This window comes from Zootoca vivipara, chromosome 5 (assembly GCF_963506605.1).
Source record: "Zootoca vivipara chromosome 5, rZooViv1.1, whole genome shotgun sequence".
Taxonomy (NCBI): domain Eukaryota; kingdom Metazoa; phylum Chordata; class Lepidosauria; order Squamata; family Lacertidae; genus Zootoca; species Zootoca vivipara.
Window position 1 is genome coordinate 88,020,176 of NC_083280.1, and position 13,124 is coordinate 88,033,299.

General features: G+C 45.1%; 2 protein-coding genes across 2 annotated transcripts in view; one reads left to right on the forward strand and one right to left on the reverse strand.

Moving 5' to 3' along the window:
- The window catches only part of ERICH6B (glutamate rich 6B), a 21,627-nt gene extending 10,978 nt beyond the window's left edge, over positions 1-10,649 (forward strand). The window contains exons 4-9 of the mRNA XM_060275208.1: positions 64-221; positions 2,650-2,717; positions 3,033-3,154; positions 5,271-5,362; positions 6,894-7,046; positions 8,928-10,649. Coding sequence (XP_060131191.1) covers positions 64-221; positions 2,650-2,717; positions 3,033-3,154; positions 5,271-5,362; positions 6,894-7,046; positions 8,928-9,273 — 939 coding nt within the window. The 3' untranslated portion in view covers positions 9,274-10,649. The remainder of the gene's footprint in view (positions 1-63; positions 222-2,649; positions 2,718-3,032; positions 3,155-5,270; positions 5,363-6,893; positions 7,047-8,927) is intronic.
- A 1,334-nt stretch (positions 10,650-11,983) lies between these two features.
- The window catches only part of CHUK (component of inhibitor of nuclear factor kappa B kinase complex), a 31,787-nt gene continuing 30,646 nt past the window's right edge, over positions 11,984-13,124 (reverse strand). The window contains exon 21 of the mRNA XM_035137714.2: positions 11,984-13,124. Coding sequence (XP_034993605.1) covers positions 13,098-13,124 — 27 coding nt within the window. The 3' untranslated portion in view covers positions 11,984-13,097.

Below are 13,124 nucleotides of genomic sequence, written 5' to 3' on the forward strand. Positions count from 1 at the left end.
GGGAAAAAATCGAGAGCAGCTTCCATTAAAGTGATTTTTTTCAGATTACTGGGTTTTGTGTAGCTTATTTGTTGCAGGACATACAAGGAGATTTTCGAATGTGTAGTTCAGGAGCTCACAGAAAACACTCCCAGAGAAAGTACTATCGACATCACTCCTCACCAACACCAATCGGATGGCTCTTGGACAGAGAACAAGACTAGAAGGACACTGATTAAACAGTAAGTAATTTTGGAGATGACTTATTCAGCTCTCAAACTTCTGAAACTACCCAGAGACTTCCCGCTTTATTTTCTGATTGCTAAATATGACAGGACTGTGGAAACGGTCTTGAGGGGAGTTTGATCTGGCCGTCAACCATTCAGGTTGCCATATTCTCAATAGTGAAAATCCAAACAAAGTTGTTGAGCTGTTGAACATCTCCCCCCCCCCAAAAAAAATTGTTTTAGGGCTTTCCTTTGTTTCTTTTTTTAAATAGCCCTACTTGTCATAAGTCCGGGTTTTTCCAGACATTTTGCCAATTCAGCAAAAATGCACCTGGACACTATTTTGCTGAGCTATTTCTGGACTTGTCCATGAAAACCCAGACTTATGGCAGCCCCTATCTACAATGGAATAAGACTCAAAACCAGAAAGCAACTTTCAAGTGTAGAATTTATAGCCATTAAAAAAAGAAAAAAAGGAATCCAGGACTTTTATTCACTCCCAAGAAGAATCCATCTTAAGTTGTCATTTTGAGCACTTCCAGCATAAGGAATAAATGCTTCAGACTTGACAGACAAAAATAAGGGGCTCATTGGGTTCCACGATCACTGCAGATGGTGACAGCAGTCACGAAATTAAAAGGTGCCTGCTTCTTGGGAGAAAAGTGATGACAAACCTAGACAACATCTTAAAAAGCAGAGACATCACCTTGCCGACAAAGGTCCGTATAGTTAAAGCTATGGTTTTCCTAGTAGTGATGTATGGAAGTGAGAGCTGGACCATAAAGAAGGCTGATCGCCGAAGAATTGATGCTTTTGAATTATGGTGCTGGAGGAGACTCCTGAGAGTCCCATGGACTGCAAGAAGATCAAACCTATCCATTCTGAAGGAAATCAGCCCTGAGTGCTCACTGGAAGGACAGACCCTGAAGCTGAGGCTCCAATACTTTGGCCACCTCATGAGAAGAGAAGACTCCCTGGAAAAGACCCTGATGTTGGGAAAGATGGAGGGCACAAGGAGAAGGGGACGACAGAGGACAAGATGGCTGGACAGTGTTCTCGAAGCTACGAACCTGAGTCTGACCAAACTGCAGGAGGCAGTGGAAGACAGGAGTGCCTGGCGTGCTCTGGTCCATGGGGTCACGAAGAGTTGGACACGACTAAACAACTAAACAACAACAGTGTCTCCTGACATCTTTTCCCTTCCCAACATGTTTGTTATGGAGAAAAATCCAAAGTAGGTAGATGCTTATGTAACCGTTCAACCCTAGTAATATATAGATTTCTCCTCTTTTTTTATTGTGCTACCTCTCCATCTTGGCTTTTTCAGCACATGGAACTGCTTTCTAAATGTCATAGAACCATAGAGGTGTAGAGTTAGAAGGGACCCTAAGGGTCATCTAGTCCAGGCATGGCCAAATTTGGCCCTCCAGATGTTTTGGGACTACAATTCCCATCATCCCTGACCACTGGTCCTGTTAGCTAGGGATGATGGCCGTTGTAGTCCCAAAACATCTGAAGGGCCAAGATTGGCCATGCCTGACCTAGTCCAACCCCCTATAATGAAGGAATCTCAACTAAAGCATCCATGACAGATGGCCATCCAACCTCTGCTTAAAAACCTCCAAGGAAGGAGAGTCCACCACTTCCCAAGGGAGATGGTTCCACTGTCGAACAGCTCTTACTGTTTAGCCGGAATCTCCTTTCTTGTAACTTGAAGCCATTCGATTCCTATCATCCAGAGCTTGTTTCCTCTTCCGTGTGACAGCCCTTAAGATATTTGAAGATGGCTATCATATCTCCTCCCAGTCTCCTCTTTTCCAGGCTAAACATACCCGCTTCCTTCAAGTGCTCCTCCTAAGGCTTGGCTTCTATACCCTTGATCAACTTGGTTGCCCTCCTCTGCACACATTCCAGCTTGTCGACATCCTTCCTAAATTGTGGTGCCCAGAATTGGACACAGTACTCCACGTGTGGTCTGACCAAGGCAGAACAGAGTGGCATTATCACTTTCCTTGCTCTATACACTACGCCTCTGTTGATGCCACTGCATGAATATGATCAACATGCAGAAGCAACTGTCCACAAGTTTGCTTGCTCGGCCACCTCTCAAGCATGCTACATGGAGGATGCAATAAAACCCCCAGTATCAAGCTCTCCTGCTCCAGTGCCTGAGTCTAGGGATCTGCACTTTCCTTCTAGTTGGGAAAAGGAAAGGCAGATCAGCTTCCAGCTGTATTCCCAACCACCTCTGCATAGGGAAGGACTCGTGAACTCAAGTCTGCTTTGTTTTCCCCCACACATTAATTTTATTTCAATCCATACCTTCCCCCGGCTGCTTTCCCTGCACAATGTTCACGTGGACGTAGCATGTGAAACCTTGGCTCTGTGCCTGGCATTATTTGCAATCTTAAGGGTTTTTACTTTCAGCACCTCTTTCTCCTAGGATTGAAGAAAAAGGGGGCATTGAACAGTACAGGGACATCTTTGAGCAATATATAAAGTTTGGGCCATGTGAGTACAAGCCTCTTGTTGGTTGCAGAATCTAGGGAATCTAGGGAGTCTGGTCTCCTCACCCCACCCCTGCCCCGTTGCCATCCCCTCCAGCTCCTGCTACAAATCCTGCTACATTCTCCCTACTGAAATTCCTCCCAAACTGACACCTTAAAGAAGTGGGGCAAAGATCCACCAGGGAGGGTGCAAGGGGGAACAGTGTGGGCTGCAGACAGACAGACAGACAGACAGACAGACACACACACACACACACACTAAGCGTTATATACTGAAATTCCAAATTGTTTGAACACTCTCCTCCTAAAACTGTTTCAGGTAAGAAACTCGCATTCAAATTATCAGCTTATCCACCCAAACCCAAAAAAGTCTGCAAGAAACGTCCAGAGCCCAGGGAAATACTGACTTTAGATGTGGAGTTCAAAGCTGAACAGTTAAAGGTACAGTATGTGGTTTATCCTAATTTATTGGGACTCTTGTGTACAGGGGGACCTCTTCCAAGTCCCTTTGTGATGCTCAGTTAGCGCTGGGGCTCATTTACTAGAGTAAGAACTTATTCAGCAGGTGGGCTGGGATTTGCTGTCCCTTGCCTTGCATTCAGTAGCCATCCCTTGTATAAGCTCGGAATAAAATAGATACAGGTGAAACTCGGAAAATTAGAATATCGTCGAAAAGTGCATTTATTTCAGTAACGCAACTTAAAAGGTGAAACCAATATATGAGATATATGCATGACATGCAGAGCAAGCCTTTATTTGTTGTAATTGTAATTATTTGTCGTTAGGCGGGTCAATTATAAATGGAATGTAATTAATGAAATGTAATGGCGATGTTTATTTTTGTATTATTGTAACTATTTGTTTTATTACTGTGGAATTTCCAAAAGAAAGCATTTGTAAAAATTAAAATTAAAATTAAAATAATAATAATAAGTTGCATTACTGAAATAAATGCACTTTTCGACGATATTCAAATTTTCCGAGTTTCACCTATATACTGACAAGGTGGGGTAGGGTGGCCATAGGAAAGCATTGAAATGGGTTGGTATCTTGGCAAGTAATACATACATAAATGTCGGTCATTTCAAGTGGCTATAAAAATGCATTGGGAGAACGTTTGGTTTCCCCTAAATTGCTTGAAAACGTGGCTGTTTGCTGTGTCCACCGGCTGATTTTCCAAATGGCAGCCGGAATGCACTTCAATGGGGCGAATCCTACTGATGGCTGTCCCCCACCCACGGCCGTTTCCAATGTCACGTCTACATGAATGACTTTGTGAGACAATTGTGTGGGGCTGTTCAGGAACCTACCATTCCCCAGACCACGAGAAATCACAATCTTGCCTCCTTGCCCCTGTCCCTATGTCCCATAGCCCTTACCATAAATTGTATCAAGAGAACTCCTTGAGGGAAAGGCCTTGTGGATCCCTGCCACTGTGCTGGGAGACTCAAAAGGTAAAGGTAAAGGATCCCTGGACGGTTAAGTCCAGTCAAAGGCGACTATGGGGTTACAGCGCTCATCTCGCTTTCAGGCCGAGGGAGCCGGCGTTTGTCCACAGCTAGCTTTCCGGGTCATGTGGCCAGCAGGGCTAAACTGCTTCTGGCGCAACGGAACACCATGACGGAAACCAGAGCGCACGGAAACGCCGTTTACCTTCCTGCCACAGCAGTACCTATTTATCTACTTCCACTGGCGTGCTTTCGAACTGCTAGGTTGGCAGGAGCTGGGACAGAGCAACGGGAGCTCACTCCGTCATGGGGATTCGAACCGCCGACCTTCCGATCGGCTAGCCCAAGAGGCTCAGTGGTTTAGACCACAGCGCCACCTGTGTCCCTAGGGAGACTCAAGACTCGGCAGGCGGTGTGCTGGGGCTTCAGCTGCCTCCTCATTCATTCCTCACAGCGGCCGATCATGCTGCCTGGGGTGGGCAGCCTTGCATATCACACACATCCTTGTGTTTTCATAGTGCAGAAACATAGTGCATTTCCTAAGTGCGGTGGTCACATTCGTTACAACAGGCATGGCATCATAGGTGGTCTTGAACGTCACTGGGGGAAGTGGTTGGGGGTTTCCTACTAGTGATGGCCAAGCCAGGCAGGCAAAGGAGGTACCTTTTTTTCTTTCTTTCTTTCCCTGCCTTCTCCCCTCTTCATTCATCCCCCCATCCATATCTCCCTCGCTTCATTCCTCCATTCATAACACACACCCAGCAGCAGCACCCCGTCTTCTGAGCACCCTAATCCAGCCAGCTACTTTTCTTCTCTACAACTGCCTACCTTTGCCTCTTCTCATTAGGCAACTTACATACGTGCTTGTTTGTTCATTCAGCGTTGAACTTCAACTTGTCTATGCTCTGGTGGCCTCTGGGCTAGATTACTGCAACACATTATCTACAGGGCTGCCCTTGAAGACTGTTCAGGAACTAGCGCTGATGCAGAGACAGTAGGAGCACACAAAATAATTTCCAGAATTATTTCCACTGGCTACCAATGAGTTCTCCAGAATTGATAAATAACCATGCTCTTATCTTCTCCCTTTTCTCCCGCTTTTTCCTTAGATTTGCCATTCTACCAAGCCTGTGAAAAGATATTATTCTGATGGGAAGAAGATATTCTATCTTTTTTTCCCAGATGGGACCGGCCAAGTTTAATATCCGACAATAGCAATCATAAGGCCAGATTAAGAATGGTTGACGCCTTTGGAGCTGTACAAAGTTGCCAGTAAGGTGGGGTGGGGATGGAGAGATGTGCGGCTGTTTATAGTACCAAAAAAGGCATCCAGCAGACTAAAGGACACTATAGCTCCTTCTGCATCTTCCCAACACCCATGTGAGGTAGCTTAGGCTGAGAGTTTATGCCTGACCCAAGAGAGGAAGTGAGCAAACACAGTCAATTAAAATGTGAAACTGGATTCACGGTTCCCACCTGCTGCCAGTGGGTGAGTGTCTAGAACTTTCTGAAGATTCACCTGCAGAATTTTCTATACGTGCACCCGCAGAGATCATAATGACTGAGAAACTGTCTCAGGCATATCATAGAGGGTAGCCTTTTGGAATTATTTGAAAAAATAAATAAATTTAGCAACCAAATGAAACTGCAGGCAGGGTTTGAAATTTGAGCAACAGGAAGAAATGATAATATATCAAATAGAGGAATACATATATTAGATGAAATTTGTGATGTAATAGAGCAGGGGTTGGCAAACTAAGCCGTGGGGGCTGGATCTGGCCCAGTTGCCTTCTGGATCTGGCCCATGAACGGTCCAGGAATCGCCGCGTGGATCGGCGTGGGGATTCTGATCGTTCAGGGCTGCGCCATTTCACACACACACACACACACACCGTGCCACCTCCCTCCCTCCTCCTGGCTTCTCCCTGCCCTGCCTAGAGGAGGAAGGGAGCTGGGATGAGCTGGCTGAGTGCTATTTTAAGCAGCCCCTCTCCAAAGCCAGCCCTTTTGCGCCGCTCATTGTCCCTCCGCCGCTGCCACCGACAGCCCCTGCCGCTCGCAAGGCACAGGTAAGCTGTGTCCTTTTATTTAAAATGCATCTGTGGGATCTTTGTGGGGCCTGTCTGGCATGCTGTGTCCTTTTATTTTTATTTAAAATGCATCTGTTGGGATCTTTGTGGGGCCTGCTGGGATCTTTGTGGGGCCACTCCCCCCAAAAAAATAGTCTGCCACCCCCCAAGGTCTGAGGGACAGTGGACCGGCCCCCTGCTGAAAAGGTTTGCTGACCCCTGTAATAGTGGAATATGCATTTGGTGAAAATTGTGATATTTTACAGTATATAAAAGGGATGGGTATAAAAACAGCATGGAAGGGAAGGTGAGAAGTCAAAATTATAAGAGAAATGTATAACAAATTGAAATTAACTGCTTAAAGTTATGAAAATCTAATGAAAATCTCATTGTTTTAAAAAAGAGAGAGAGAGAATCCTTTTGGGCAGGAGCAAAGTCTCTTAGTAAACCAGAAACATTTTGACATCTTGACTCAAGGGATCACACCAAAAGGATCCAACCCTCTGAGACTCTTGGGATGGAAAATGTGTTTACTAGTAAGTCCTTGGGTAATTTACGCGTAACGAGCTTTTAGTGAAGAATATTAACAAAGCAAAAAATGTTTGCAAAATTAGAAAGGAACCGCCGATGTGAAAACACTCTTTTTCCTTAGCTGTTAATCAGTTACCCATCTGGTAATGTTGCTATCCTCATTAGCTATGTACAAGAGTTTCAGTTCACATACATCGTTCTCCAGGACGACCATTCATGTGAAATGCAGGCCTGCTTTGCAAACCAGGGCTTTGCAGTATGCTACCACCACAATGGGAAGATCTGGTAAGTGGAAAGGAAGCACTCAGACACTTCCTTCTCTATGAAATCGATGAAAGTCTCGGCCAGGGCTTCCCAAAATTAGGTCTCCAGCTGTGTTTGGACTACAATTCCCACCATCCCTGACCACTGGGGTCCTGCTAGCTAGGGATGACGAGAGTTGTAGTCCCCCAAAACAGCTGGTGACCCGTTTGCAAAACCCCAGTCTAGGTTTTTGTAGCATAACTATTATTTAACTGTAATGGCCTAAACTGGGAAAAGGCGTTCCTGGCTACCGTTGATCCCTTTGCTTGAACAGGCAGCGCTTAGTCCAGAAAAACCTCCAAACTGCCAACTTGGTCCTTCAAGTGGGATGCAGCAGAACAGGTAGTACTTCTCTTTTTCAGGATTAATCTTCAGTTTGTTCATCTTAAATCCATCACCAAACTGCTTGTAGGAAGCTTTGTTCAGTTGTACAGCCTCCCCGGGATTTGTATGTAGAATACAGAGGATAGATGGCTGCATGCAGACGTTTTTAAAAATGATTAAGTGGGTTTCACCTATGCAGCACCATCCAGCAAAAGGATTTTCATTCTCGCAATGGGACTCCCCCCCCTTCCCCCTGCCCTGTCTGAAATTGGCTCGGGTCTCTGCGCCCCCAAGCACAGGGCAAGAAGAGAGGGGCAGTATTCCTTCCATCATGAAGGAGTGTCTCCGCTCCGGTCGTTCAGCCCAGACACTGAGGTCCAGCGCCGTGGGCCTTCTGCTAGTTCCCTCCCTGTGAGAAGTGAAGTTACAGGGAACCAGGCAGAGGGCCTTCTTGGTGGTGGCACCCTCCCTGTGGAATGCCCTCCTATCAGGTGTCAAGGAGATGAGTAAGTACATAAGCTTTGGAAGACATCTGAAGTCAGCCCTGTATAGGGAAGTTTTTAATATTTAATGTTTTACTGTGTTTTTATATTTATTGGAAGCCGCCCAGAGTAGCTGGGGCAACCCAGTCAGATGGGCGGGGTATAAATATTTATTATTATTATTATTATTATTATTATTATTATTATTATTATTACTACTACTACTAAGTGCTTGTGCAGACAGAATGTTTTTAATAGCATGATACTGTATTCCACCCAGTGTACGCTAGCAAAGTTGTGAGGCAGCAAAAAGTTTGTACAGTCGTACCTTGAATGGAATCCGTTCCGGAAGTCCATTCAACTTCCAAAACGTTCGGAAACCAAGGTGCGGCTTCTGATTGGCTGCAGGAAGCTCCTGCAGCCAATCGAAACCCGCGGAACCCACGCTGGACATTCGGGTTCCAAAGAACGTTCGCAAACCGGAACACTCACTTCCAGACTTGCGGCGTTCGGGAACCAAAACGTTCAACTCGCAAGGCGTTCGACTTCCAAGGTACGCCTTTATACCGCTATGGAAATGAGTGGCTACATTGCAGCAGTTGATGCAGAGTGAGAAACATACACTGTACCTATTAATAAGGTATATTGGAGAGAATAGGCTTGCCCTCTGTTCTGCGGCCTCTCACAGATTGCAAAACCTTCCTTTTGGAGATTGATTAAAGACAGGGGAGAAGCGAATGCTTTAAAACTACGCTTTCAACCATCTCAAAGCCATTACGTCTCTCCTCCTTTGTCTCCTGCCAAAGGATTCAGGTTCTTGCTATTTTCTGTCCAGCAATAAACGGCGACCCCCAAAACATTTAAGATCATAGGCCAGCTTAAGTCCTCGCAGAGAGGACTGCGTGGAGGCTCCCTTTGGGAACGGGATAAGGGCTAATGTGTTCTAAGGTGGTTGCTGAGTTATGCACTTTCACTGGCTTTTTGTTCCTCCATCAGAGATCAAAGAGCTTATTCCAATGTCTTTTGTTTCATCCCCTCCCCGCCCCCCCCCAAACAGGTTGAATCTAGACCTCTGCCTTGGCTCGTACTTTGACCGGAAGGGAGTCAGGAAGAAACACTGGAATTGGTGGGACAGGAGCAGCCACATCCATGCACCTCCTTTCCAGCCCATCTACATTCAATTGAATGTTTACATCCAGGTTAAAGTTGAAGCCCAGGACCAGATTTTCCTAACGTTCACTGATAATCATGACTGCCTTCAGCTGAATGTGGGTGCAAAGCTGAAAGTGAGTGCCTGTGGCATTCTCATTCACATGCCTGTGGCAGGGAATCTTAACCTGTGCTCCCTCTGTTTGTCAGAAATGTTTGCCAACTTTTGCCGAAGTCCAAACGTTGGCTTGTGAACTAAAATCCAAAGAATTAGCAACGAGCCACTTTTGGAGTTTAGCAAAAGTTGGCTGAAACGTGCCCCTCTTTGTGCAAGTTCATAATTGGAGGTAGAACCCACCCACCCCCCTTTTTTAAAAAACAAAAACCCACTACTTTTATATAGATACAATAAAAACACAGAAAGGGGGTGGGGAGAAATAGGGAAGATAAAATAAATAAATAAAAACAGAAAAGATGTTAAAAGGGAAAAATAGAAAAATACGATTCAGATTTATTTTTTTAAATGCTTCCCTAAGTAAAAGCTTTACATAAGAAAGAAGTTTCTTACCATATGTTCCTCTTCTCAGGAAAAGCAGTAGGTATTGTAGATGTTTCACTATTACCCTCTAACCAGGAAAGGAGGCAAGGAAAGACACTGCTAGCTAAACAACTTCACTGAGTTATTCCAGAAGGTGGAATAAGGTGGATGGATATTACGCCTGACCTACCTCAAAGGTAGGTCGGGACGCGGGTGGCGCTGTGGATTAAACCACAGAGCCTAGGGCTTGCCGATCAGAAGGTCGGCGATTCGAATCCCCGCGACGGGGTGAGCTCCCATTGCTCAGTCCCAGCTCCTGCCCACCTAGCAGTTCGAAAGCACGTCAAAGTGCAAGTCGATAAATGGGTAAACGGCATTTCCGTGTGCTGCTCTGGTTTGCCAGAAGTGGCTTTGTCATGCTGGCCACATGACCTGGAAGCTGTATGCTGGCTCCCTCGGCCAATAACGCAAGATGAGCGCCGCAACCCGAGAGTTGGTCACGACTGGACCCAACGGTCAGGGGTCCCTTTACCTTTACCTCAAAGGTTTGTGGTGGGGATAACATGGGGGGGGGGAGAAACCCATTAATAATAATAATAATAATAATTTATTATTTGTACCCCGCCCATCTGGCTGAGTCTCCCCAGCCACTCTGGGCAGCTCCCAATCGAATATAAAACAATACAGCATTAAAAATTAAAAACTTCCTTAAACTTTGGGGTCCTTGGAGGAAAGGTGGAATGGATACGAATGTGATACTGATAAATAAGGAACAATCAAAATATAAAGTCTCTCTCCAGCCTGCCTGCCTCTGTTTTTTAACTGCGGGAAGGGAGCCATGTGTGGACTCAAGAAAAAACGCCCAAGCTAAATTAGTAAATTAGACACAAACTGGATATTCAGGCCTACAAACACTGAACTTTATATGTAAGTCCCTAGTCCTTTCTAGGCAGGGAAATGCATGTTGCAAGTAAAAATGGTGTGGCTTGGCTTAAATCCTTTCTCCTTGTCATGAGCCAGGACTGGACTGAAGACAAAGGGAGCTGCTCCTTTGTGCAGCTGTATAGCATGCTGCCTTTCCTTACCCAGAATGTCATCCTGGTTACACAGGCATGTCCTTCCACCTCCGGGCTGAAGTTGCGCTGAAACCAGATCAAAAGCTTCTGAACTCTCTTTCACCGAACCGGACCTTGCATTTCTAGGAAAGGAGACCCGGGAAGCACCTTCATACTTGCAGCCTTTACTTAGAATTATGATGAAAGCTAACATGACAAAATAATTCTATATCTGGCCCTTTTGCATCACATTCTGTACTTATGACTTTCATAAGCGAACAGAGGAATCTACATTCAGAATCCTCCCCCTCTTTTAGGCTCTAAATCCAGAAGTGTTTCCAGATCAAAATACAGTCATACCTCTATTTACGTTTCCCTCCGGTTATGTAAACTTCAGGATACGTAGGCGGCAAACCTGGAAGTATATTTCCGGGTTTTTGCCACACGCGCATTCGCAAAGCAGTATCCGCCATGCTTGCATGCGCAGAAGCAGTCTCTCCGGTTGCGAAAACCTCGGGATCCGGCCGAACCTCTGGAATGGATCCCGTCCGCAACTGGAGGTAGCACTGTATAGTGGAATCTGCTTAGATAGAATCTCTATGTAAATACAGTCTTGGTTTTTTCAGTTTGTGGATCTTAAATTTGGATTTTTGTAGCCAAAAGATCCAGACATGCTGAAGTTTCTCCGGAGACCTGCATCCTCGGGAGAGCTAGTTTGCTCCGAGATTCTACTGATAAGAAGGCACTTAGCCAGCATGCAGAATCTACTGAAAGAGCTGTGTCTCATTCCACCTGAAGAAATCAAATACTTCTATTCCCTCGTATCAGACATGTATGACCATGTACATCGCCGACAGAAAATGAGAACTCGATCTATGCAAAGATGAGTGCGTACCTGTTTTTTAGGGACAGCTACTGAGCTACTTCCATGTTAAAACAAGTAAACTTGTCTTCAGTCATTGTAAGTTTACCCTGTTGGCTGTAGTGTGTACCAAGTTTTGTACAAAACACGTCTGAGATTGTGAAAACATGTACAAGTTGCATAACCCATTCAACTGTTTGGGTGGTCTTACAATTTGGATTATATGGATAGAAACATTTATTTGCTAGCATGGGGGAACAGAGAGTTGCAAAGAGAACAGCCTGATCACAGGACTCTCTCTATTTCTGAAAAAAACACCTACCGTATAAGTATTTGAAATAAGTTGCAGTTTTCATAATAAACTTAGGAGTGACTTCCAGAAATCAAGGGGGTGCTATCGGCCCCAAAACTGTTGATTTTTCCCAAAAGGGCAGCTTTCTTCCAAAGGTATACCGGGGAACTGCTATATGTTGTTACAGTTCCAATGCAATGACAAAAGAGCTAGCAAAACCCATTGCCGATCATTTTATTCATATTTATTTTTTTACATTTGTAACCCACCCTGGTTAGGTTGAAGTCAGGTAATACAAAAATCAACATATTTAAAAATAGATGATATATAATCAAAATACAGTCATACCTCTTGTTACGAATGCTGCGGGTTGCGTACAACATGGGATATGTACGCACCAAACTCGAAAGTACCAGAACAGGTTACTTCCGGGTTCGGCGGTTCACGCATGCGCAGACGCGACAAATGACATAATGCGCATGCGCAGAAGCGCCAAATCGTGCCGTGTACATGCCAGACGTGGTGCTTCATGTTGCGTACTGCTCATGTTGCGTACGGGGCTCCGGAATGGATCCCATATGCAACATGAGGTACCACTGTATTCCATGTTGCAGGGATGGTGGACCTGTGGCCTTTCACATACGATGTTGGACTACAACTCCCATCTTCTCAAACAATGGACTGATGGGGTTGGAAGTACATCTGGAGGGCCATAGATTCCCCACCCATGTTGAAAGAATGTCAATCATTTTTTAAGGAACCAGAGAGAAAAGGGGGAACCAATTCATGAACCATGTTACAAACTATTTACAGACTTTTCCATGTCTTCTCTCTAGTTCCTGCCTTAGAAGAATTCAGTAGCTACTTATAGGGCAATCTGTATCATTTCTTTGTACATTTCATTACATTGCACTATATGCCCCCATGACTCCATCAGGACTATACATCTTAGTGTGAAAAGCAGGGGCAGCCAACTTTCCAATAAGTTCCAACAGGACTGGACAAATATAGCATGGCAGCGTCTGACAAGGTCTCAATTAATTAAAGAGAAAGAGGAATTCTAAAGATAACCAGCAGACCTTGATGTTTGTTGCAAAGCGGTGTAAGGCCGTTGAATGACTACAGCAGCTGCAGAACTCTATTAGAGGGTTGAAGCCACTCAAACCTGGATTTAGAAGAACGAGTTAGCAGGTATGTATGAAAATGCCATCCTCAACTGCAAGGTTCTCAGGCAGTGGCAGTTGCGTTTAGGAGGTGATCATAAATCCAGGACGGGACAGATGCGCACAGAGCACACCTGCGGATTCTCCAAGTTCTGTTCACACACTCAGCTAATTTAGCCAATTCCAATCGAGACT